Source organism: Poromitra crassiceps (assembly GCF_964638095.1).
Source record: "Poromitra crassiceps genome assembly, chromosome: 16".
Taxonomy (NCBI): domain Eukaryota; kingdom Metazoa; phylum Chordata; class Actinopteri; order Beryciformes; family Melamphaidae; genus Poromitra; species Poromitra crassiceps.
This window is the reverse complement of record NC_139645.1, coordinates 12,549,949-12,576,878: the sequence shown is the minus strand read 5'-3', so window position 1 is coordinate 12,576,878 and position 26,930 is coordinate 12,549,949. Positions and strand designations below refer to the sequence as shown.

Below are 26,930 nucleotides of genomic sequence, written 5' to 3'. Positions count from 1 at the left end.
AAAGACCGGGTAGCGACGATTCGAAAGGCTTTGCTGTGTGTCCGTCACTCGGGGCTGTGTGGGGCTCCTCAATAGGCAGAACGTCCGTCTCAGGAAGTAATAATATAATAATATAGTGTATGTAATCAATAAGTCTTAGTCGATCATACCTGTAAGCTTTAAATAAAGAAGTGGATGAACAGAATGGCTACTCCAATATTGAGTAAAATGACCATAACCACCAGAATAGTGCTGGAGCCCTATAGGAGAAAAAGAGAGAAGAGAAGAGAGGAAATTAGTTGCGTTCTCACACTGATTCACTCAATGGCAACGGTAGCCTCAGTAGGAAAACATTGATATTTTAATCACAATACTTGCTGAGACTTAATTGGATTACTGTGCCTTTTGGTTTTTGGCTAGCATGCCACGTGTTATTTTGGAAACTTTCACCCGGACGCGGCACGTCGACCTTGCTAAGCGATGTCATTCAAAATGTACACCCATGGGTTCCGATTATGTAAGCTACCTTTCACAGAGTGTGTACAGGAAGAGTGGCGAGCATTATATACGTGGACTGTTTGAGGACACATTTCTTGTGGGTTATGAGTATATTGTGTCATCTCCTCAAAGCGACCTTATGGTTACCGTAGGTAGGTACATTTCTCCACATGTACTCACTTTGTTTCATGGGGTCTCTAAATTAAATTGAGGGCCGATATTGTGCAGGTTTTGATTCCAATCATCCACTAATGGATTTCACGAATTAGCACAGCTTCAACCCCAGAGAAGAACCTGAAATTAGCAGAGCTTCAAACCCAGAGAAGAACCTGAAAGCACCTGGCGTAGATTTTGGTTGGAGACTCTCAGACCCTAACCCAGGGATACTCGACTTGCTTTGCCCGGGGGCCACTTTCGTGAAATGATAGAAGGCCAGGGGCCAGTTAATAAACAATCAATATACATTTTTCTGTAGCGGATTGTAGGTGTCAGACGGAGTTTAGTCTGACAATGTTGTGCACACCGGATAGTTACTTAGGTTAAGTACATACATAAGTGCCTGGGTAGCGAGCAGACGGCGGTATTTGACAATTTAGCAGCTAAATCATAGATTATTGAAAGATATTCCATATTCCAGACTGAAATGCTATAACAGAAGTCTGAGTATTGGCCAGAATGACGGACACTTGGACCTTGGACACTTATTCAGCGGGTATCTTGCATGTTGCGTTCGGGTTCACTGTAAGATTTTTTTTTTTTTTTTTTTTTTTTTGCAATTCCATCGCGGGCCACACAGGGGGCGCCCACGGGCCGCATGTGGCCCGCGGGCCGCCAGTTGAGTATCACTGCCCTAACCCCTCCGTTAAACATAACCGTAACGACTCACTGAGTTTGATTTGAGGGTGAGATGCTCTCCTTCCTGCTCCAGTGTGATGGGCTGAGACTTGAGGGGTGGCGAGAGGGTGACGTCCCTGTGCAGCGGCCATTCCTCCAGCTCCGCCCCCACATTCAGGTTGTCCAGCATCTGCACAGAGTCCATGGACCCCTCCCGTACCGGCCGCAGGCCGCGGGACCGCAGCCTGTTGGATTTGGGGCACGGGGGAGGAGACTCCTGGCCCAGCCCCCGGGGGTCGGGAGCCTGGAGCCTCATATCGACCGTATAGTCAGTCATCCTCTCCTCGTCCCGCTCCGTGAGGCGCGAATGGGCGGGGCTCCACCTAAGGGTGCTTTCATTAGTCCAGCCCCCGGCGAGGCCGTCAAGCCTTTGGTCGACCAATGCATGCTCGCTAAGCTTGTGGTTGGACGGGATGTGCTGCTTTGGATGGTGATTGGAGTAGACATGCTCTGGAGGGCTGTAGCTGGAAGAGACGTGGTCCTTTGCATTGTGATTAGAGGAGATATAATCGTGGGACTTGTGATTGGAAGAAGCATGCTCAGAAGTCTTGTGATTGGACATGTTATGCTCCAAGGCCTTGTGATTGGATAAAATGTGCACCTGCGGCTTGTAATTGGAAGAGGCATGCTCGCAGGCCTTGTGATTGGTGGAAGAATGATCCCATGTTTTGTGATTGGAGGAGGAGTACTCCCTCGACTTGTGATTGGAAGAGGCATGCTTGGAGGGCTTTTGGTTGGACGAGGAGTGCTCCCAGGCTCTGTAGGAGGAGGAGTGCTCCCGGGACTTGTGATTGGACAAAGATTTCTCCCGTGGTTTGTGATTGGGCAAAGGGACTTGCTCGTGGCCGTTAATTTGTCCCTCTTGCTCCTCCAGGAGTGACGGTGTGGTGGAGCGGCTGCTGCCCCCTCGGTCCGGGTACATGTCATCGGTCCAAGTGTTAGCCCCGCCCCTCGGCAGATCTACGCCCCGCCCCTCCACCAGCACCTGGATCTCGGCCCCGCCCTGGTCGTCCACGGCACTCTGGCGCATGAAGCAGGCATTCCTGGGCCGATGGGCGTGTTTGGGCGGGCTGCGGGGGGGCGAGGCGGGGACGCTCAGCACGGGGCTCAGGTCAGGCGTGATGACAGGCGGCGTGGTGTCTGGAGTGCACAGCTCCGGACTGTCTGTCCCCGTGGAGATCACCTCGTGGTCTTTGTCCTTGCCGTCCTGGTGCTTGGGCCGCTGACATTCGAGCCCTAAGAAAGACAGTTGGAGAATCGCAGCAGTGAAGTGACTTAGCGTCAATCCACAGCAAGTTAGCATCAGACATACTGTATGCGGCGTGTTGCAGTGTCGTTAGCATGCAGGCAGGGGCACTGTGGCTGCTCGATTATGCCAAAAATCTTAATCACGCTTAGTTTTAACTGATATTGAGATCACAATGATTTAAGCCGATTACTCCTTGACTTTGGCAACATCATGCATTTATTGAACTTGGTGGGGAAAGTATTTTTAATACTGGATTTCTTTGCAATTTTAATATAATTAAACTGGCAAAAAAGAAAAACGTAAAAAGAAAATGGATAAATAGGCTAACTAAAATAAATAATATGTAAAAAAAATCATAATTGGGGGAAGTCAAACTTATAATTGAGATTAAAATTTGATTAATTGCACAGCCCCAAGGCGCACATAAGAAGAAGAAGAGTGAATCTTGGGAAGGCAATCACAGTTGGCTTCAGTCTGTTTTAGAGAGGATTAAGGAAGTCAACACACTTGAATTCTTAAAGGTATATCCTGTGTATTTTGGAGTGTATTTGTGAGAGCAGAAATACATGGGTAATACTGTATGTATGGAATTACTCATCAGAGCATACATGTTCAAGAAGACACAGTACTTAGTACATGCTTTCATTCATTTGAAATTGAGGTAATGAGTTGCCTTTTGAATAATGACTTTGATATGAAAGCGCTTAAATACTTCTGCCAAATATACAGTATTTTTGAATGTAAGGTGATTCTAATTTAATTTGAATTTCCGTAAGCATCATATCGCTTACAGAGACTGCATTACGGCATAAAGGTAACACTTTTGTATCGGAGAGTTATATCTTTTAATTTTCACAAATGTATATTCTGGAGGAAATACTTATCATTTTCTGGCATGGAAATTGTCAAATCTGTTGGTATCGGTTAAACCAAATTTCAATTTACCCTGAAAATGAGATACTTCTATATCACAACACAGATAAGCAAAACAGTATCTTGTTCAGGAGTGTATCAATTATTCTCAATATAATACCAACTGAACTGTCATGATAGAAGAGTAATGCTGAAATTGAAGCCGGTACTATTATGTGATACAGTTCTTCTCCGGTTGTCATCTCACCATTCCCGTAGATGTGGAAGGAGGGAGAGAGCTCCTTGGCAGCGATCCGGGCCAGTCGACACTCCTCCATGGACTTCTGTGCCACGCCTTCCGCTGCCTCCGCCTTCCCACGGGCGTGGCTCATCCTGAACCCACAGGTAGAAACACAGCAGTCAAACAGGCTGCAAACTCTTCATCATAACGCATTCATTTGGTGAATAGTTATGCATTGTCTGGCCTCACTTGACCCAAGATTGCTATACACACTATGCCAGAGGTTGGGCCTTGAGACTCAAGCCCCGTTATTTGTTTTATGAAGGGAAGACTTGAGACTTGACTTGACTTGGGTTCTGGTGACTTGGGACTTGACTTTGACTTGTAGGTACTTTGTTGACGTGAACAGCTTCCTAAAGCCTTGACTTGAGATCTTGTGTTTGTGTAAATAACTTAGCGTAGATTGAAAGTGATGACATTTGTTGAATGTATTGAAGATGAAATGGATTATAGAAATCAAACTTGTGATGCTCCAAGTTTTTATCCTATTAACACCATAATGCATTGAAAAGTCCAAGATATTTAGTTTTCTTTAATCTCGTTTCTTTAAACTCTTGATTTGTTCTGACTTGACTTGCTGTTCTACATTTAGACTTGAGACATAACATTAATGACATGGACTCGACTTGCTGTTTGGGACTTCACTTGAGACGTGTGTGCCTCAAGACTTGAGACTGACGTGGGACTCGGGTGAAGTTGACTTGGTCACACCTGGCTTACTTCGGACTCTGAATCACAGAACAGCACTTAATAACAGCCAATGTCATTATTTCTTTTATTTTTTTCTGATTCTTCACACATTTTTCTCCCCAATTGTACTTGGCCAATTCCCCCTGTTTTCCCGGTCGTTGCTCCACTCCCTGTGGGAGATTTGTAGACTTGCACATGCTCCCTCTGATACATGTGCAGTCGCCAGCCATTTCTTTGCCCCTGACTTCGAGGAGTATCACCGGCAGGACACAGCGCATGGGAGGATTCCCCCCAGTTCCCCTCCATGACCGACCAGAGGAGGCGCTAGTGCAGCCAGGACACACCCTTAATCCAGCTTCCCACCCGCAGACACAGCCAACTGTGCCTGTATGGACGGCTTTGTACGCCCAACCAAGCCAGAGGTAACACAGGGGCTCGAACCTGTGACCCTCGTGTTGGTAGGCCGGGAATCTATCGCTGCACTACCCGGACGCCGTTGTGTTTGATTTTCTGCAGTCAAGTTTATTTTCAAAGACATTGTATCATGTATTGATTCCAGAAGTTGAAACCAACTATCCTTGCAACAGAAGCCAAATGTGTCTCTCCCCATTATCCACTACTTCTTACTTTCTTACCTCGACATGGCAATCTCAGCTTTCTGCTTGGAGATGTCTGCAGCCTTCTCCGCAGCCTCGACAGCCCGGTCCACCTTCTCCCTGATCTTGCTCGCCCTCAGCGGGATCAGGTTCTTGCGCTTGCCGCTCACCAGCGCGTTCTGCTTGTACTTCCCTTCCTCCTTGGTGCCATCGGGGAAGGTGGTGCATCCGTACCCGTGCCTCTTGTTCGCCACCCATTCGCCCTCGTAGTGGAGGCCGTCCGAGCGCCGGCTCACGCCCCAGCCGGCCCTCTGGTCGCTCCGCCACTCGCCGGCGTAGGTCTCGGTGACGGTGGCGTCCACGGGCGCGCCCTGCTCGCCCTCGCTGGCGTTGGAGTGGACGTCGGACGCAGCGGAGCTGACGGTGCTCATGCCGGCCTCGCTGCAGAAGGAGCTCTGCTTGCTGAGCTGACTGGCCAGGGAGCTCTTGGACTCGGAGCGCCGCAGCTTCAGGCCGCTCAGGATGGACTGGCGGAAGCGGCCCTTCCTCTTCCTCTGGCGCTCGGCCTCGCTCGGCGCCATCAGGGCGAAGCCGCCGCGCCCCACCGGGCTGCCGGCCAGCCCGGCCACCACCCCGTCGGCGGGCGCGGTGGGCGGGCCATCCTCCAGCGCCGTGGGCGGGCCGTGGCTGTGCTCGGAGCGGAGGGAGTTTATGGATGTGCGCAGCGGGAAGAGGATGATGGCCGCCATGCCGTACGGCACGCTCTGCCGCACGCCGTAGCCGTGACGCATCCCGCCCAGCCACTGGCCTTGGTAGGTTCCTGACAAAGAGACAGAGACATAGAGTGAGAGGAACATATGTGACACATTTTGTTTCTTGTTGTCATTGAGGGTCTAAACGTAGGGGGCAGGCTCCAAAATTAGCACCAGCCACCAGCCAAATGCTGGTCAAATAAGCTAGTGGCTGGTAGATTTAATTCACTCACCAACCAAAACAACAACAACAATGACCTGGTGCCTCGGGGTTAATGTCGTATGAGCAGCACCTCGGGGGTTAATGTTGTATGAGCAGCACCTCGGGGGTTAATGTCGTATGAGTTGGCGCCTCGGGGGTTAATGTTGTATGAGCTTGCACCTACGGGCTTAATGTGGGTGTCTGTAGGGGTGGCATTGGTATTGGTCCCATGTCACAGTCGTGACATTAGGCCTGCCCAGTACTGTAACTTAACTTATTTCACCCTAACTCAACCTGAGCATTTTGGCGAGTAAACCCATTTTGCCTTTGCAGAGCAGATTCAGAGTGCAGTCAAACCAGGGCAAACAACCGTAACTGACGCTACCTCAGTCTGCCTTGGGATCTCTAGGGCTTTTAGAAGTTACTGTAAGTGTGACCGCCTATTTTCTCCAAAAAATAACTAAATTGACTAAAGATATTTGTCCACATGATAAAGCAGAAAAATAACAATAACTAATTTTGACCCAAATTTAAGTGACCCCCCTTTTGCCTTTGCAGGGCAGAATGGTAAAAAGTGAACATTCACTAGCCATTTGGCCAGTGGACAAAAACAGTTAATTTTGGACCCTGGTAGGGGCAGTTGTTAAGGTTAGGTGTGAAACCCTAATGTGGCCCTTGTGGAGCTCTTTTGAGACTGGGAGGATGATACAAATGAACTTTAATTGAGCACACAGTGTAGCCTATTTTTCTTCTTCTGTGGTGTTTTATGGTATTTGGTATCCTTTATGTTGCATTACCGCCTCCTTCTGGATTTATCCATCCACTGTTTCCCTACAATCTATAAAACCCGATCCTCCTCTCACCATCCCCCCCTCTCAGCTAAAAGTTACAGTTAACTACAATAGTTTGAATGTAGCCTATTTATACTCCCACCACTTATATAGCCTCAGTCAGGAAGGATTTATTACATCACTGATGACATCACTGATGACATCATCACTGATGACATCACAATCATGAGACACACCACTACACCACCACAGTCGCCACACCAACATGGAGCCTCCCTCTGAGTCCCAGCAGGAGCCTGAGAAAACCATCTACTGCCACGGTTTCGAGAGAGTGAAAGAGGACCTCCTGTCACTACCTTTAAAAGAGGACGCGACACATTCCATATCCAAGAGCAAGTCTGAAACAAAGCTGTACAATGGCTCGGACAAGGACGTGTCAACATCTGGAGGAAAGCTCACAAAGAAGGAGTCTCTCGAGGTGCAGAAGAAGAAGTACAGGGAAGAGAAGAAGAGAGCCAACAAGGAGCTTCTCAGCACCATCGCCGACCCCTCCATCATCATCCTGTCCGACTGGCTGAAAATCCGCAGCACGCTGAAGAGCTGGACCACGCTGTGGTGCGTGCTGAAGCCAGGTGCCCTGCTCATCTATAAGACCCAGAAGAACAGCCAGTGGGTGGGCACGGTGCTGCTGAACGCCTGCGAGCTGATCGAGAGGCCCTCCAAGAAGGACGGCTTCTGCTTCGAGCTCTTCCACCCGCTGGAGCAGAACATCTGGGCCGTCAAGGGTCCCAAAGGAGGGACGGTGGGCTCTATCACTCAGCCGTTACCCGGCAGCCACCTCATCTTCCGCGCCACCTCCGAGTCCGACGGCCGATGTTGGATGGATGCCCTGGAGCTGACCCTGAAGTGCTCCAGTCTGCTGAAGAGGATCCGCGAGGGGAAGGAGGACGTGAGCAGCGCGGCCAAGGCCGGAGAGCATTCCATCGACTTCTATAGCCTGCTGAGGGCCCACAACATGCAGGGCTTCCAGTTCAATGACAACAACCAGTTCAAACACCCGGACCTGTACTCGGACAAGTTGGACCGGGAGGGTGAGCCGGACCACAAGGAGTCGGACGCGGAAGGCCCGGAGAAGAGCGAGGAGAGCGACAGCGACATGTCGGAGAATCAGGACGACTCCTACATCGACCCGGACCCCAACGAAAACCTGTGTGAAACCCCCTACCTGGAGCAGTCCCACGAGGAGCTGGGAGAGGTGGGTGAAGCCACAGAGACGGTGTCAGAGGAGAACAAATCTCTGATCTGGACACTGCTGAAGCAGGTCCGACCCGGCATGGACCTCTCCAAGGTGCTGCTACCCACATTCATGCTGGAGCCCAGGTCCTTTCTGGACAAACTCTCTGATTACTACTACCATGCCGACTTCCTGTCTGAGGCGGCAGTGGAAGAGAACACCTACAACCGCATGAAGATGGTGGTGAAGTGGTACATCTCTGGATTTTACAAAAAGCCAAAGGGGTTGAAGAAGCCTTACAACCCCATTATTGGAGAGACGTTCCGCTGCATGTGGCTCCACCAGAAGACCAGCAGCAAGACCTTCTACATCGCAGAGCAGGTATCCCATCATCCTCCAGTGTCTGCCTTCTACGTCAGCAACAGGAAGGATGGATTCTGCCTCAGTGGCAGCATCCTGGCCAAAGGCAAAGTCTACGGAAACTCCATGTCGGCCATATTGGACGGGGAGGCTCGGCTCAGCTTCCTGAACAGAGAAGAGGACTACGTGATGAACATGCCCTACGCTCACTGTAAAGGCATCCTGTATGGCACCATGACCCTGGAGCTGGCCGGTCAGATCACCATCACCTGTGAGAAGACGGGCTACAGCGCTCAGCTCGAGTTCAAACTCAAGCCGTTCCTGGGCAGCAGTGACAGTGTGAATCAAGTGTCTGGAAAGATCAAGCTCGGAAAGGAGGTGTTGGCGACGCTGGACGGACACTGGGACAGTGAGATCCTCATCAACGACAAGAAAACGGGTACGGTGGACACTTTCTGGAACACCACTCCGGAGCTGAGGCAGAGCCGCCTGAGGCGCTGCACCGTGCCTCCCGAGGAGCAGGGAGAGTTCGAGTCTGAGAGGCTGTGGCAGCACGTGACGCAAGCCATCGTCAACAAGGACCAGATGGAGGCCACCAACAAGAAGTTCATCCTGGAGGAGGCTCAGAGGAAGTCAGCCCGCGAGCGCAAAGCCACGTGCGAGGAGTGGAGCCCCGCCCTGTTCAAGCAGGACCCCGTCGCCAGAGAGTGGCGTTACAAGTATGCCGACGCGCGGCCGTGGGATCCGCTCAACGACCTGATCCAGTTTGAGAAAGACGGCTGGATCCAAACCAAGGTCCGACACCGTACCCCTATGGTACGTTTTAGTCTGAGTAACAAGTGCCAGGTAACGGGGCCGAAGAGGAAACCCAAACAGAGCGACGAGCCTAAAAGCCCGAGTTCTTTAGCAGAACCCCACTACCAGGACTCCTCTGGCAGCGAAGGACACAAAAGCAAGCACAACGGTCGGCTAAGGAAAAGAGCTGACCTCAGCGAATTTCAAAGTGCCATTGAATCCATAAAGCAGACGCAGGAGGACATTAACAGGAGCATCGGCGTGCTGCGGAGTCATGCCTCAGCTGGCCAGGTGGAGCGCGTCTCCTTCCTCCAGCTGCGAGACTACACCATCATCCTCTTCCTCATCTTCCTCCAGGTCTTCATCAACTTCCTCTTCAAGTAGCAGCCGTACACACACACACACACACACACACACACACACACACACACACACACACAGTAGCAGCCGTATGCCAGATGACCCGCCCCACTCCGCCTCTGATTGGCTTACCCTAACCCCAACCAATCGTCACTCCTCATGCCTAAACCCGACCCAATCGGCATCCCTCATGCCTAAACCCAACCCAATCGGAGGTAGGGCAGGTCATCCAGGCACTATCCTAGGAAAGAAAGAAAAAATAGCGAATAGCAATATACGCTTTACACACACACACACACACACACACACACACACACACATACACACACACACACACACACACACACACACACACAACGTTACGGCGCTGAGAGTGGGGGAGATGAACTCATGAACTTTGACCTCTCCCGACGTGATTACAAGTGTGATTCCTCCACCTCTCCTCCACTCGTTATCCAGTCAAACACTGCCCCCTACAGGGCAACAGCATGTCCATAAAAGCAAGACACTTCCCAAACAAAACAACTAAACTCTTATTTATTTTTAACCTGTTGTTGCCGGACGGTCCACTCACAAACTCTGGAGAGATCCACAAATTTCAAAAACGGCGACATTGTGACATCATTGTGATGTCCTCAGTGAGTGATGTCATCGTGATACAAAGTTGGGCAAAGCCAATAGAGCAGGCGAGTCCACGCAGCAGCTGACCTGCGGGGTGAGTCCACGCGGGGTGAGGCCACGCAGCAGCTGAGCTGCGTATGCAAGCTGCAGGGCCAGCTCGGCGAGCTGCAGGCCGGGCAAGGCTGTGAGGCGGCCGAGCTAGCGAGCACGCGTAGTGCGCGTGATACCTAGTTCTGTACGATATCCATCTTCTCTTATCTGCTCGTTCCAATGCTTCACTGAAGCTGTATAGCCGCCTATCCTATACATGAGTGAAATATCCAAAACCAAGTTGCCATTTGTTTTGGATATGCCATTACATCACAGGGATATGTTTTGCATCTCGACTAGAATTTAAAATAAAGTTCTGTGGGTCTGAACAAACCTTTGCCACGCAACATGCATTTGTAGTGATGGACCCACCAGTGGGACTGCCTGGACTGCAGGCCACATACAGTCTCAAACAGTGGTTCTCAAACATTCACGTCAATGACCCCTAAACTGACGCGAATTAGACCACGGACCACCATTTGATCAGATTTGATCCCAGAGTCCCCCATCTGATAAGACTTTTGACCACTTTGAGAACCAGTGCAGTAGGCTACTGCCCAGTTTGATCTATGAGGCAGTGCCAGGTGCTGGAACCTGAAACAACTTCAAGCTTCATTTCACAACCTTTACTAAGCTTCAATAATCATGGGGTTTGGTAGACCTACAACTGGAAACCAGTGGCCTTTGGTTTAATTTCATGTTTCTTCTTCTTCTGTGGTGTTTTATGGCAGTTGCCTATCCTTTATGTTGCATCACCGCCTCCTTCTGGGTTTATCCATCCACTGTTTCCCTACATTCTGTCCCGATTCCTAATGTAATTTTTGACTGTCGGCTGATCACAGCAGTCACCCTTCTGCCATTTGCCACGGTATTCTATTTTTGCGACACCTCTTGTTCTTTCAGGACTCACTGACATCCATAAATGTCACCGAGAGAAAATGCCAGGAAGTGGAATACTGCCAAGACCACTAGGTGTCAGGCTATAAACGACCGTGATGTCCTAATGCTCCTCTGCAGCAGTCTTGATCATGTGACAACACAATACAGTATGGGTCACGTAGAGTGTATCAGTGGACGCATAATAAGCAATGGACATTATCTAAGGTGTCTCCAGGGTCTTGTCTGGAGGTTTATCAGGATTGTATGACTTCAGAAATGTATTTGTCCTGAGTAAAAAATTAGCATGCAACTCATTTGCCTTCGACCCTGAAAGTGTCAACAAATTCTCAAAACACAATGTACTGAAAAGAAAGACATGGATGAATTATCGCACAATATTCCATTGCGGGACACATGCTGTTCTGTGACAGGCAGCCAAATGCATTCAGTCCTCCTAGTGGTGTGTAAAGGTTTATGGTAGCTATAAGCTGCCAGGAATCTGCCATATTTTGATGCCAAACACAGCCCACCAACATCAGCCGTGAAAACATCAGGAAGGGGGTGTCCTCAAAAGGGACAGTTCACCCCAAATCAAAAATACATCATTTCCCTTTCTTTTTTCAATCCATCTAGATCGTTTTGGTGTGAGTTGCCGAGTTTTGGACGTATAAAGATGTCTGCCTTCTCTCGAATACATTGTAACTGGATGGTACTCGGCTTGTGGTGCTCAAAGTGCCAACAAAATACATTTGAACCCCCCCCCCCCCATTAAATACAATCGGCTGATTTAACCATGCAATAGCAGCAGAAAGGCTAAATGACAATATAAGGCTACTAGCTGGTTCAAAACGAACACACACACCTGCCAACATTAGGCTGTGAAAAAGAGGACGACCCCTTTGGAAAAAAAATCCCTCGCCAAAATTTAGCCTAAATTTGGAGTGTTATTTAGCTACCTTCCTGACAAACTAGCATGACATGGTTGGTACAAATCGATTCCTTAGGTCTTCTAGTTTCATATGATACCAGAAACTTCACTCTGGCTTTACAACTGAGCCTGCTGCAGCCTCTGAAAGTAAATGTTCAAAATTGTGACATTTCCCAAATATCGCAAATATTTCAGAAAACCGGCCCAATCCAGCTAGCCTGGTAAACCGCCCGTCACGTGAACTCACATTTCATTTGGTTCTCCGTGACGGTCTGGACCCGCACAGGCAGTTTAAGATGATTGGTCGAGCCATGCCGGCCATTGCCGGGCCGACGAATCAGCGGCGGCCGTAGGCGGGCAGGCTCGTCTGGGCAAGTAGTGGGTACATGGTCTTTGTAGTTCTTTTCACTCGTCAACATTGCGGAAGTGACAGGCAGTCTGAATGAAATTGAATGTAATGTTCCCAATTCTATGTATTAAATTCTAAAAAACGACCCTCAACATTTGGGAAGGCTAAGCCACACAACTAGTTTGTTATAATCTAACTAAATGCTTCGAAGGTGACTTTACGACCGCGAGGACTCAATCAATGAATACCACGGAGATCATCCACAGGCACCTTCCGCGATCTGATTGGTTGAAGTTAACACCCACCAGCGGTGATAGACAGATGGGTCATCCAATCACCTGCCAAGTAGCTTGGACAAAGTGCCCGCCTCCGTCAGCGGGTCTGGTGACTTCAAACCCAGATCGACTGGTTTAGTGAAACCTATGTGGAGCTATACCGTCCATCTGGCAGCGTCAGGTTACAATCCAGCTACTCCTCAGGGTTAATGTGTATTATGTAAAAACTGTTGTCTGTTTAAAAAAAAATGCAATTCTCTGGCAGACCACCAGACAGAGTGGCCCGCGGACCACAGTTTGGGAACCAATGATCTAGAGTAGGGTCATGATTTCTGGAAAGAGACATTGCTGTTGATTTCTTTTCTCACCACAAGCCGAGTGCCATCCGGTTACATTGTATTCGAGAGAAGGCAGTCATCTCTATGGCTGATATCCACCATTTGGCAACTCACACGAAAACAATGTAATTTAGATGGATAATTAGCACTAGTCTAACAGGTAAGAGGAAAAAATAAAATGTATTTCTGATTTGGGGGTGAACTGTCTCTTTTGGAAAACCCTAAAGAAAAAATGAGGCGCAAACAGCAGAAAAATAGGCCTACAAATACTCTAAATATTTTTCTTGAAATTGGCCAAGCTCTGGTGTATTCAATCAAGTGATTCTGATGTCTTCATGAGTTGGTGGGGTTTGGCAGGTTAGTATGGAAGACAAACCAACATAGTAGGACGTGGAATAGAGAGCTCTGCTCTGTGTGTGAGCCAACAACAATTTGACAGTGTCAGTATTTGCAAAACGTCAGCACAGGGCTGCTCTAAAATCCCCCACTAGTGCTCTCTAAACATTTGAAAAATTAATACCTCCTCTTTTCGGTACAGAGAGGTTCAATCCAATAGCCTAGTTTGAACCATAGGGCAGAGTCCTCTCCCCCTTCCTCTTCTTCTCCATCTACAACCAAATAACATGAATGGCAGCCAGGTGACACTCAGAGCTGCTATAGGGGCAGAGTCTATGGCTGGTGACGACACACAGACGTTCTCCGTCTACAACCAAACAACATGAACGGCTGGTGACACCCAGACCTGCTGGAGGCACAGCCGAGCAGCTCCCTGGAGCTCCACATCTCAAAAACAAAGCAGCTCTGCTGTAGGGAGAGAGGAGGAAAAACCTCACACACCTCTCCATCCTCCCTGCAAACCCCCAAGGTGGAAAGAACAAGAGACATCCAGAGTCTGTCTCGTACTTCTGGGGCGGGGAACTCGCCCCTCCTCACCTTCAGTATCATCCTGCTTCCACTCCCTCAGTGTCAAAAGCAAAGGAAAACGAACCAGACTCCTCAGTCAGGCAAATCAACCCACACTGCCACTTCAAGACACAGTCAAGATCTTTTATTTCAAAGTGTGCAAATATCAAACTAAACAGGAAACACTCTAAACAGGTAGTAAACACTCTAGTCTAAACGGGTAAGTAATGTTCAATATTTGCACAGCTGCTTTTTGGTATGTATAAAAACAATTGGGATTATGTATTGAGCAAATGTTTAAAGAGCCATTATGAAATGGCATCTTTACTTCCTTAATGTACATCCTGTTAGTACAGGATGTTAGGAGCAGGACATAATGCAATGGAATATGAGTCAGGGAGAGAAAGGCGGTTTATTTGATGGGAGGGGGCGGGGCTGTTACAAAATCGGCGATGTTTTTATTGGTTGGAATTTATATTCACGCCTATTAGTACACATAGTACCGTATTACGTAACCGACTGTGATGTCGCCCATTGGTTTTTGGATGTTTCGAAGCCTCGAGGGTTGGCATTTTCACCGTCGCCTTCTTGGTTATTTGGAGCTAGAAGTGATTCATTGGACGAGGAGAGCCGCAGCACGGCCTGCTATTGGTCTGTCAGTGATTGGCGAGCTGCGCGATCACTGGACAGGCGACCTGTCAATCACGTCCCAGACTGCTTGATCGTCTATTTGACTCGACAGTCAAATGGAACCATCATTTACAAAATGAACATCATGCTGTATTGAAGAAGACTTGAAACTAGAGGTTGAGCCCATACACTCATTCGTGTAAGTGTTTACTGAGGTCATTTTCGCATTGACTTCAATGTAGCCAGACTTCTTTTGGCAGTCAGTGGAGTCGACCCCTGCAGGCCATTTGAAAGAATGCAGGTTTAAGTTACTTCCACATTGGCTTCACAAACGGAGCTACGAGGTAGCTCCTTGTTAGTAGGAGAGTAAGATACTCCGTTTTCCAAGAAGTAAAAGGTAATGGGAATTAATTTATGTTTTTCTGAATGCAATTTTTTCTGCAAATGACTGATTGATTGATTGATTGATATCTTTATTGATTCAATAAATGCAGAATTGTGCAAGACAATACAACAAAAACAATATTGATCAAAAGGAGTAAAACACAATAAAGCCCAAGGGCTTGTTTCCATTGTGGTGACAGAGGCTCACATACACGTTGTTTAATTGTCACAGTGATCTGAAGGAATCTGTTTCTATGAATGTAAATAAATACAAAATAAAGTTAGAAAGAAATGTGTGCACCCTGCCCAGAACGATTGCCAGTTTCCAAGAGTCAGACGCCTGCTGTCCAGTAACAGGCTGATCAGTGTGTGTGATGTGTGATGCTTCCTGCCTCGGCCACGCCCCGGGGGCCAACCGCTCGCTCGTCCAATTACATTACACATGACAGTCAATTGCATTACGGATGCAGTAGCTCTGCTGAACACTGCTGCTGGACACAGGGAGAAACACCCAGCTTCGCAATGGCCAGATGACAGTACACTTTGGATGCTGCCTCCCTCATCCTGGTAAAAAAAAAAAAAAAAAGAGAGAAAAGGACCAACAGTGAAATAAAATCACACGGAAATGTGCTGACCTTGTCATGAGCGGCGTAGTACGATCTGTTTTGGTTGATAACGCCGACGTTGTTTCGGAGAGTGAAACGGATAGCTATCTGCTTAAATGATCAAATAGTCCACCGGTGCCAAAACAGAGCCACCTGAGTTGGTGGCGAGGCCGCCGCCTGCTGGGTCACCGCCGCCTGCTGGGTCACCGCCGCCTGCTGGGTCACAGCTGTTAGGGGATTAGAAAACTCCTCCATTACTAGGTCATTCCAAAGGGTTTGTGCTATCTGCTGGAGGAATGACGTGACATTTGCAGTGTGTAGTAGGACTCTCCAGACAAAAAAAAAACAGACCAATTCCTGGTGGCTGGGTAGTACAGCGGTAGATTCCCTGCCTACCAAGACTGGGGGGGGGTCACAGGTTTGAGCCCCATGTTGCCTCCGGCTTGGTCAGGCACAATTGGCCGTGTCTGCGGGTGGGAAGCCGGACTAGGGGCATGTGTCCTGGTGGTCGCTGTACTAGCGCCTCCTCTGGTCATTCAAAGTGCAGTTTCATGTCTTTTGGACTATGCATCACTGAGAGGGAAACAGTGAATTGTTTATTTGTATGTATTTACTTGCAGCTGCACTTTGTTCAATAATGTGATCTGATCATTCAGCCATACAGGACTTATTATTATATTGTGGGAAAAACAATCCCACAATATGAAAAAGTACTGATTTTAGATTAACAAAATGTATCATCAACCTCATCATCATAAAAGGGAGTAAGTGGGCTCTGTCTGATGGTTTGTTTGTTTGTTTAATTTTTTGTCCAACATTGGATGTCATCAGCGAGTGACATCACTGATGATGTCATAGGCATTGTGACATCATCAGTGATGTCATAATGATGTCATAAGAGCGATTGTGTGATGTCATAGCCATGGTGACATCATCAGTGATGTCATAAGAGCAATTGTGTGATGTCATAGGCATGGTGACATCATCAGTGATGTCTTAAGAGCAGTTGGGTGATGTCATAGGCATGGTGACATCATCAGTGATGTCATAAGAACAATTGTGATGTCTTCAGTGATGCGAAAATGGGCATTGTGGGCTGCGCATGCCAATAGAGTAGGCGAGGCCACGCAGCAGCCGAGCTGTGGGCCAGGCCGCGGAGCGGCCGAGCTGCGTATGTAAGGCCACACAGCGGCCGAGCTGTGTATGCGAGCCCGCACAGCCTAGGGATCGAGCGCGCATAGCACGTGAGGTTTCTAGTGTTAGATAAGCCAGTAGGCTATATTTACATAATGAATACAGATTACAGAAGCGGTCTTATAAATGCCAGCGTTTACACATCGAAGGGGGAAACAATTTGAATGAATTCAGAATGTGAAATATACAGCAAAATGTTTCTTTATGGCAAGCAGAAAAGCTGAACTCATCATTATCACTTGTTGACTAACCGTAACCTTAACAACTGGCCGTTGGCTTATACCTTACCTTAAATAATGTTTTTCTGTATAATGTGTATATCTCATTTTCATTCAGTTGTTCTCTCAGCAACCCCTCCCCAGGTCCCCCACCTTTCCTCTCTCTTATCCTACCTTTTACCCTCCAGTCTCCCCTCAATCCCCTTGGTCTTAATTGCTCCAGCTCAAATGTATTCCCTCATGCCACTGTTGCCTCTCATGTTCTTACCTGTGCTTGCGTCTTGTTGTTCATTTTAAATGCTGCCATTTTGGCCAGGTCTCGCTCGAAAAAGAGATCATTGATCTCAAGTGACTACCTGGTGAAATAACAACAACAAAAACATTCTTGTGATCACTGATTTTTTAAGATAAAAAAAATGACTTTGTGGTTATATTTTCTCTTTATCTCCATCTCCTGCTTTGTGATCGATTGGGATTTAATAAGGGATATCAATAAGTGATCAACTTGGATTCACCTCACCAGTGTACTTCATAAGTTCAACAAAGTTATTGCACATATTTTTTTTAAAGGTTAAAATGTCTCTTCTCGTTGCTTCGGGAGCCGCCATACTGTACGTTGTCAACTACTACGAGGCAGGTCCCTGATTGGCCTGATTTATTTATTTTACTTTATTTGATTTAATTTCCGGGAATCACTGAGGGTGGGCTGGAGGTCAGACTGATCCACAGAATGAAACAGAATGTGAGTTTCATGTAATCTGGATAGTTTACCAGACTAATAGTTTTGCCCCAGATTCAGAAAACTGCCTAAAAATCTCTACAAATATTATACCGATTTTGTTTCTGAATAACGGAATAAGTTTGGGGAAAAGCCATCTCACCGCAAGCTGTAGTTTATCTCTCCAGCGGGCTGGAGGAAGACGACCCGTTTAGTCAAAATCGCAAAATAGTTTTTCCCCCCCTCCTAAAAAAACCCCTCTTAATCCACATCTCAGTTCTGCTCTCCAACAGGAAGCACAAATCCTTCACAGTGGGGCTTCCTCCATCTTTTGGAGCGAGATACAGTACAGGGCATCTGTGGGCTTTTAAATGAAAAGACATCTTTTGGAAACATTTCAGGCTATTAAAAGGCTGTTTTTAAAGCGCTATAAATTGTTGAATGAGCAATGTCTAGATGTATTGAAACTGATATTTTAAGACACAAAGAAATCTCAATATTATTTTGGGAGTATTGTGCAGCCCTATAATGGATAGTAGGCCTATGGCTATTATGGCCTATATTATGGCCTGCCGTTTTATTCTGAAGAACAAATTGTATCGGGATAAGTTCTCTGGTTATAATGGTCGCATTTGGTGTAAATGGGGTGAAAGAGATCTGAACACAATGTGAGCCAGACTACCTCCAGATGTGGTCAGGAAGATCTGATCACGATGTGTTTACACCTTGCATTAACATGCGTTTTTCCTGATCCAGATAACATCTAGATAACTTATCCAGATACAGGTCACATTTTAAAAACCTAAAAATTAGACCAAGGGGGGTCGAGACCAAGACCGCAAAACTACGATTCCAATTCTAGACCAATACCATAGCAATGTGCTATCCAAGGCTGTAATTATTGTCTAAAATAGCATATTTCTGTTTATATATAATAGAACGGTGGTTTCTAAAGACATTTCAACACAATTAGCATGTTTTGAGGACACAATTAATTGTGGGCAGCTCATGCTAACACACAGTAGTTAGCACCTTTACTTAACGTGCATTTAATTTCACCTACTTTTTCTTACTGCTCCACAACCAAATTATGCTGCTCTCAGCAATGCTTAACCTAAAGTATTCTTACCTGGCATGACATTTTCTAATTTAATGAAATTACTGAAATAATCTTATGTCATACTGCATAGGATAACTCATTACATTACATAATTTAGCAGAGCTTTTATCCAAAGCTACTTAGCATTTTGTCAACAGTAGTGAAATCAACATGTGCATCACAGCCTTCATCAGGTAGGACTAAAAAGTAGCCTATCTATTTTTTTCATGGAGATAAAATGGTTAGTTCAAGAATGGTCCAGGTATAACACTTTGGCAGTCCCTCTGGTTGTGATAGTCTAGTCACAGCCATAGGCTACACTGACACTGGAAAATGGCGAATCCACAGGATCTTCTGGCACAGGTGGTCTTATTTGGTAAATACCACCCAGGACCAGTGGTGTGTAGTGCACCAGGGTATACATACACAGGGATATACGGAGTATAGATGACCTACTTCTCAGTCAGCATTGAGTATACCCACTTCTAAATTCTCTCTGATGCACAGTGCAAGGAATATAGCTATAGCAATATAGCTATCTATTATTGTTGTTAGAGGTTCATCAAAACAACAATAATACTATATAATACTATATAATTTGCAGCGGTGCAGCCTATCGTATATTATCTTTGGCGTTCAACTGAATATAGTCATTTAAAAAGTCTCTTATAGACAACCATCAGTATCTTCTGAATACATGCACTGATCTGTTTAACAGAGCCACATGGAGGCAGCAGGAGTCCTCACAGATTGGAGGAGACAGACCAGCACAGTTGAGGTGACTCAATGTGTACAAAAATAAAACTAAAATAAGTCTATTTCTGGTTTCGCTAAAGATGTTGATGGTATAAAAGTGATGCACATCTCCTAACTGGCATCCTTGTTGTGAGCTATATGTCAGAGCCATGTGGTTATCTGAAATGACCATCACCCCTCCAGGTTAGGTAATGCTAGTGTCCTCTAGAGAGAGAGTGGCGTCAGCAGAGGACCAAAATGCGAGACTCATTAGCCAATGAACAGCCAGGAATGGGTCTCGCGCTACTTTTGCATGCTAAAATAAAGCCGATAATGTACAATGTGATTCATTTCAAGGGATGAAAAACCCTTTCAAAGTACAACACTGTCTATTTTGCTGCAACTCGATAGTGCTGCTTTTTTTTACTCAAGAGTTCCACTTTCTACTTCCTGGAAAAAAACTGGTCGATTGGAGTGAATGGAGATGTCGGAACTCTTCTATTATACGGCTCTGGGTAATGCATGCTACTCCCTGAAGTCAAGCAGTGACAATGTGCAAATAGAAATCCTACTGGCCCATGTTTGGGTGAACTAAAATAAGATAGTCTTAGGCTACATGTTGCTGTTTATAACACATTTGCTGGACGGGCCGCTTTAAAAAAAGAAATTTGTTTGGAGGCATACCCGGTACACCCACTTCACCCAGGCTGAGGACAGTCAGCAGCGTGAGGAGCTGTCCGCGGTGCTGAAACACACTGCCTCGCGACGGTCACGCGGCTGCTCTCTGTCTATTTGTTTCTGGTCTGACTGACAGCAGCACGCACGTCCCGTCCCGCGTGCGTTTGATAGACAGAGAGACAGACAGACACAACTGACCGTTTATTGGGTTGTGGAAAATGTGTCAGCTCGTGCGTGCTAGATTCATCTGTCGGCGGTCTACCACGTGAGCGAGCGACCGGAGGAGAGCTGCTGTGTCGCGTGACGCAGGCGTCCTCCCCCCCGTCGGTTGTGGTCACAGAGAGTGAGAGGCTAGCTGCTGCTAGCATGTCCGCTAATTCATACATCAAACGGTAGGGAGAGACATAAACGCTCACGCTGGGAACAGTTTAAAAACCTCTGGTAAACAACCTGCACCTCCAATGCAGCAGCAGCAGCACCGAGACGCACACACATACACGCACGCGCACACACGCGCGCGCACGCACACACACACACACACACACACACACACACACACACACACACACACACACACACACACACACACACACACACACACACACACACACACACACACACACACACACACACACACACACACACACCACCTGCATCACTTATTGACCTCGCTCTCCATCCTTCATCCGGGTCCTACTGCGCGGTGGAGGCTGCGTCGGTTATCAAACGGCCTAGATTACCCCCCCCCCCCTCCTGCTTTACAAACAGCATAGCCACTATACAAACAGAAACATCAAAAATAAAACCAGGGGATGAGATCACTGACAGACATTTTAAATCAGTTCACAAAAATGTTATACAGGTAGTAGGTCCTACATGGTTTTAATATAGTTTTCCTATTTTTAGGATAAATGGTTGTTATAGGCCTATTGTATTGTTTGATTTCATTTTTCAAAAACAAAAAAATGTGGTTTATGATTGGAAAACTTTGTAGGCTAGGCTACTAAACAAGTAATAGAATCAAATTGATGGTATAGTATTGATTTGCTTTGGTAGTCCTAGAAGTGTAAGTAAAAAAGCCATTTTCATAAGAAAGGTGAAATTCAGAATCAATATAATGGGAAATGAAACGGCCTAGATTAGGTGAAACGTGACTGACGGCGCCCGAGAGCCAATCAGAGAGCAGAGCGGGTCTCTAGTGACATGCTGACCCGCTGTCTGCGCGTTACCATGGCGATTTAACAGTACAGAGGCATGTGTGCTGTGATGCAGAGGGAGGGGGTGGGGGCAACCTGCGTGTGTGTGTGTGTGTGTGTCTGTCTGTCTGTGGGTGTGTGTGTGTGTGTCTGTCTGTCTCTCTCTGTGTGTGTGTGTGTGTGTGTGTGTGTGTGTGTGTGTGTGTGTGTGTGTGTGTGTGTGTGTGAAAACAGAGGAAGTGAGGTTTTAGGATGCCTAATATTAGACACGTTCCCTGCCTTAACGTCCACAGCAGGTTTCTCTACTGCGACTTTACTCTATAGCCTAATAGGCTCTGTGATAAATAGATGATTATATATTATTTAATATACTGTGACTTTACTGTATAGGCTCTAGCTTATGATAAAGCATAATAAAGGCTGGATATGACCTACATGTTATTCACCTATCCTAAATCAGTGATGCTCAACTTTTTTCGTATCTTCATATTGAGTCCACATTAGAGTAACAGACCCTCATTTGGTGATATTTCGTCTCGAATCTGAATCGGATCATATTCTTAATGCCAGGTATGATTTTGTCTGTGACTATCTGTATTTCAGGTCGAGAGATAACAGAGACACTATGATCAGAACAATACACACTCTAAATGTGTGAACCTCTTGTCAATTAAATTATGGTGAAGTTTAACACTAGATCAATTTGCTGGGGAGACCCCAGGGAACCCCCCTGAAAGACCTCTGTTGGTCCCCTGACCCAATATTGAGAACCACTGGCCTAAATGATAGATGTGTGTGATTTTTTGGGGGGTGTTGTTTTTGTTGTTTTGCATCAGTCTAAACACACAGCTCTACTTGCTGGAGTTTCCAGCACTGAAATTCAGCTGAGGGATAGAGTCCAGAGCATACATCTGATCTGCAGCCTGGGGCTTGGTGTGGTGGTGAAGTTAGGGGAAGTGGGGGAAGTTACAGGGGAAGTTACAGGGGAAGTTACAGGGGTATAGATGTACAGAGGAGGTCCTGTGCTGTGATGAGATGCGGAGCAATAACACAAGTGAGAATATTGTTTTCTGCGTTTCCAGCCAGGTTTCGGACTCTCTTACCGCCATCGGAGTAGGTCTCTGTGCCGTATCCGTCCTGCAGGCCGTTGCTCCAGGTGCCCTCGTAGCGGGCGCCGCTGACCGTGCTCTCCAGCTGCCCGTAGCGGCCCTTGAACCCCTGTGTCCACTCGCCCCGGTACTCCCAGCGGCCCTTGCTCTCCACGCCCACGCCGTGCCTCTTGCCCTGCGCCCAGGTGCCCTGGTAGCTGTTGCCGCTGGGCCAGGTGTAGACGCCCAGCACCTCGAAGCCGTGGCTCCAGGCCCCCGCGTACTCGCCCTGGCCCTGCGGCCCCGTGCAGACCCCGCGGCCATGGGCCTTGCCCTGCTCCCACCCCCCACAGTACGACCCCCCGTCATCAAAGTCAAACCTGCCTCCAGTGGACATGCATGAAACAGGTTTCGGCAAAATCCTCAGAACGTCCAGGAAAAACAAGAACGGGGCCCTGCGTGCGCCGCTACGCGGAGGGAGCAGAGAGGGAGCAGGCCTTGTTTGGGTGTAGCATGGAGGTGCAGCGTCCCCCCACCACCCCCCGACTCTCCCTCTTGCTGCTGTAGCTTTTAGGATGAAAAACACCGGCTGCCCGTCTCCAAAACAGCAGCGCTCGGCGCGACGAGCATCACCTCACGACGGAGACGCCTCGGCGTCGGGGCTCTGGCGTGGCGAAGAAGGCGACCGTTGGGGCAACGCCGCTTCCCACGGGCCATGCGGGGCTCAGAGTGCTACCTCCAGACCAGCGAGGCCTAGGCTTTTTTTTCCAGGAGTCCCAGAGGCCCCACACGCAGGCAGGCAGGCAGGCAGGCAGGCAGCAGCGAGCTCAGCTCAATCAGACATTACAGCATCGCTAACACCCGTGCCGCACCGTCCGGCACCCCGCCACGGAGAGAGAGAGAGAGAGATGGGACGGGGATGGTACCGCACCGGGCGGTACGCCATGAAAAAAACACACACCTACCAAAAAAAAAAAAAAAAACGAACGAACGAACGAGGAGCGGAGAAGTTGAGGCTATTTGTCTATAGCATGGCCTGGAAACAACGAGCGATCCAGGCTACCTTCGAACACACACGTCCATAGCCCCACACACTCACACGCACACACGCGCACACACACACACAGTCGCCCTCACGCGCACACCTCGGAAGACATAACAGACTGTGAATATCCACGTCGCTTCTTATTTCCTCTCTGCTGGCTCCTGTCTGCGCTCTGCTGTGAGCTACAGAGGAGGATGCTCGCTGCTGAGGAGGAGGATGCTGGCTGCTGAAGAGGAGGATGCTGGCTGCTGAAGAGGAGGATGCGGGGCCAGGGAGACGAAGGAGAAGACGATGAGGAAGAAAAAGATAGACGGGGGAAAAATACCCCCCCCCACCACCGCAAAAAACAACAACACAATTATTCCCTTCCTTTGTCTTCAGCTAGATCTGGATCGCTCATGTATCCCAATTCCACCAAGTCATATGTGCTCAGTCGTTTTTCTGCCTCTCTCTCTCCCTCCCTCTCTCTCTCTCTCTCCCTCTCTCTCTCTCTCTCTCTCTCCCTCTCTCTAAAATCTGCTCATTACAGGACTGTTCCACCCCAGCCAATACCCCTCCCCCACACACCTTCTCTGGGCTCTTAAAGAGATAGAGACGGAGGGATGGTGGAGAGAGCAGCAGCATGCATGGCGCTCGCTGCTCTCTCCCTTTGGGGATACAGCCTGCTAATTATCCAGCCTCATTTCTCTCTCTCTCTCTCTCTCTCTCTCTCTCTCTCTGTGTGTGTCTCTCTCTCTGTCTCTCTCTCTCTATTTCACTCCTCCCATACAGAAATCTGGGTAGTCAGCAGCAATCTGTTCCTTGATAAGCGCTCGATAAGCGCTCCTCAGCTAATTGTTGTTAGTCTTTCCACTGTTGTCTCACAGGCAAAGCGATGGACTGCTCGCTGTCACCTGACTCATCTTTACTGACGTCCAGAGAGAGAACGACACTGTAGACGTTTGAGTAAAGGTCTTTTGGGGGCAAGTAGACAAATTATTATTATTATTATTTTTTTTTTTGGTAACACTATTTGGAGAGTCCGCCAAACAATACATAACAATAAAACAATAATAGTTGAATCGTTGACATTCAACGATTCCACAGATGTTCATCAGATTATCTAGAGCAGGGGTGAGCAATTATTTTTCCTGGGGGGGCCACATGAGAAACCCAAATTGTTGCCGGGGGCCAAAAAAAATATTGTCATGCTGTAACCTCTAATTTTTATCACTAGATTAAATGATAGAAAACAAACTATGCACTTATTCTTCAGCATTTATTATATTGAAAATCACTCAAAACAGCCAATTTAGATAATCTTATTAGTAGTTTTTTTTCTAGCTTCATAAGGATAATGGTGTGGTTTGTCTTAGACCTCCCGGGCCAGGTGGAACCACCATGACGGCCGGTTCTGGCCCCCGGGCTGCATAATGCTCATGTCTGATCTAGACTCTAGAATATGATGTGACAATTCATGAACATAATATTCCACTAGGGACAGGGGTGTGGAATGGGAAGCAAACAGAATCCGTTTGTTGAATCTCAACTAATACACTGTTAAAATGACATCTAGACCACCGGTTCCCAAAGCTTTCTGATTCGTGGCCCAATCGAAAATCTCAAAAATCGCACCCTAAAGTTTACAGAGGCCAGATCACGCGTTCTCAGAGCACTTTATATTTGAACGATAAAAGAAGCTGTCCATCAGCACCACACAGAAACCAGAAACTAAGAGTGAGGGGCAGTCTGCAATAGGCTAATGAACAAATAATTGTTTACAAATTAAATAACGGCATCATTCAACAATGGCAAAATGCATTCTCACACATAATAATGATAATGATAATAATACTAATTAAAAACTAATTTTGATATAATATTTAGTAATATTTTGACATGATTTGGTGGCACACTTGCAATACCTTCGCAGTGGGAATGGCTGATCTAGACAAAGCAAAACAGTTGAATTGTTGAATGTCAACTAATGAGCTGTTGAAATGTTATAAATAGTCTGTAGACTCTGTAGGCAAAGTTTGTTTTAACTTCTGTGATTATGAGTGTTCTACAGTATTGTAATAATAATAATAATAATAATAATAATAATAATAGTCTTTCTACACACTCAAAGCACTTCACATATCAGGGGAGGGAGGAGGAGGGACCTCAGCTCATCCACCCCCGACTGTAAGACTACATGGTGCATTATGTCCGTCCAGTAGGTTCAACTCTATGAATCAGCCCAGAGCCGTATAGATAGAAGAGTCCCGACATCTCCATTCACTCCAATGGACCAGTTTTTTACTCTCAAGAGTTCCAGGAAGTAAGGTTCTGGATTAAGCAGCACTGTCGAGTTGCAGCAAAATAGACAGTTTGTGTTGTACTCTGAAAGGGTTTTTCATCCCTTGAATCAAATTGCACATTATCAGCTTTATTTTAGCATGCAAAAGTAGCACGAGACCCATTCCTGGCTCTCTCTCTAAAGGACACTAAATCAGCCTATACCATAATAACATATTAAGGCGCATCATGGTCAACAACATTAATCTTTGTGAGGTATCTGGATCACGATCACATGGGAAATCCATCTTGCCAGATATGTGTTTAAATTCTTCCCAGCAGTGGGCCGGACCAATCAGCGGCTATGGGCGGGACTTAGGTGTGACGACAGCGAGAAGTGAGCCCGTGATAGACAGATGGTTCATCCAATTGCCTGCCTGGTATTTTTTGAAAGCACGCGCCCTTTTTCCAAACAGTTTCCAATGACGAGTTCCCAGATGGTTCTGTGTAACAAACCCTCTGGCAGCGTCGGGGTACAATGACCAGTGTTGGGGGTAACTCATTACAAAAGTAACATATTACATGTAATATATTACTTTTAGCAGTAACTCAGTAATATAACTTATTACTTATAGGATTTGAGTAATATTATACAAGTTACAAATTGAGTTTTTTTTTATCAAAGCATAATAGCATTGTATATTTAAATAAGATACAATCATTTCCTAATTAAATTGTGTGTTTTTATGCAAATAACCACTATAGATGACAATAACAAAGGAAAAGGATAACATTTAGAATTTTGGATTGTTTACACTGACTTCAAGGCGGTTGAAATTATTTTTCGGGATGGTTCCGGGGCGGCGATGTCATTCTGCTGCTGCTGTTGTTTTGGTGAAAGTAATGCAAAAGTAGTGTAATAAATAACGAGTTACTCTACACAGACAGTAATATTGTTAAGTAACATATTACTTTCAAATGAAAGTAACTAGTAATATGTAATAGATTACATTTTGAAAGTAACCTGCCCAACACTGATCACCTCTGACCCCAACCACGTCCTGAACAGTGAATACAACTTGTTACCTTCAAACCGGAGATATGGTTCCACGGTTTAATACGGTCAGATTGAAGGACAATTTTGT

The 26,930-nt window shown here is 46.9% G+C and overlaps 1 protein-coding gene and 1 pseudogene across 2 annotated transcripts; one reads left to right on the top strand and one right to left on the bottom strand.

Moving 5' to 3' along the window:
• Positions 1-158: 158 nt before the first annotated feature.
• jph3a (junctophilin 3a) lies at positions 159-22,878 on the bottom strand (the record flags this gene model as incomplete). The annotated part of the gene is made up of 5 exons (XM_083653307.1): positions 159-239; positions 1,364-2,607; positions 3,741-3,865; positions 5,099-5,879; positions 22,497-22,878. 5 exons carry the CDS (start codon positions 22,876-22,878, stop codon positions 159-161), a joined length of 2,613 nt encoding a protein of 870 aa, XP_083509433.1.
• On the top strand, positions 7,070-9,577 carry LOC310791082 (oxysterol-binding protein-related protein 8 pseudogene; annotated as a pseudogene). The gene has a single exon. The product of its transcript is annotated as an oxysterol-binding protein-related protein 8 pseudogene (transcript).
• Positions 22,879-26,930: the final 4,052 nt, after the last annotated feature.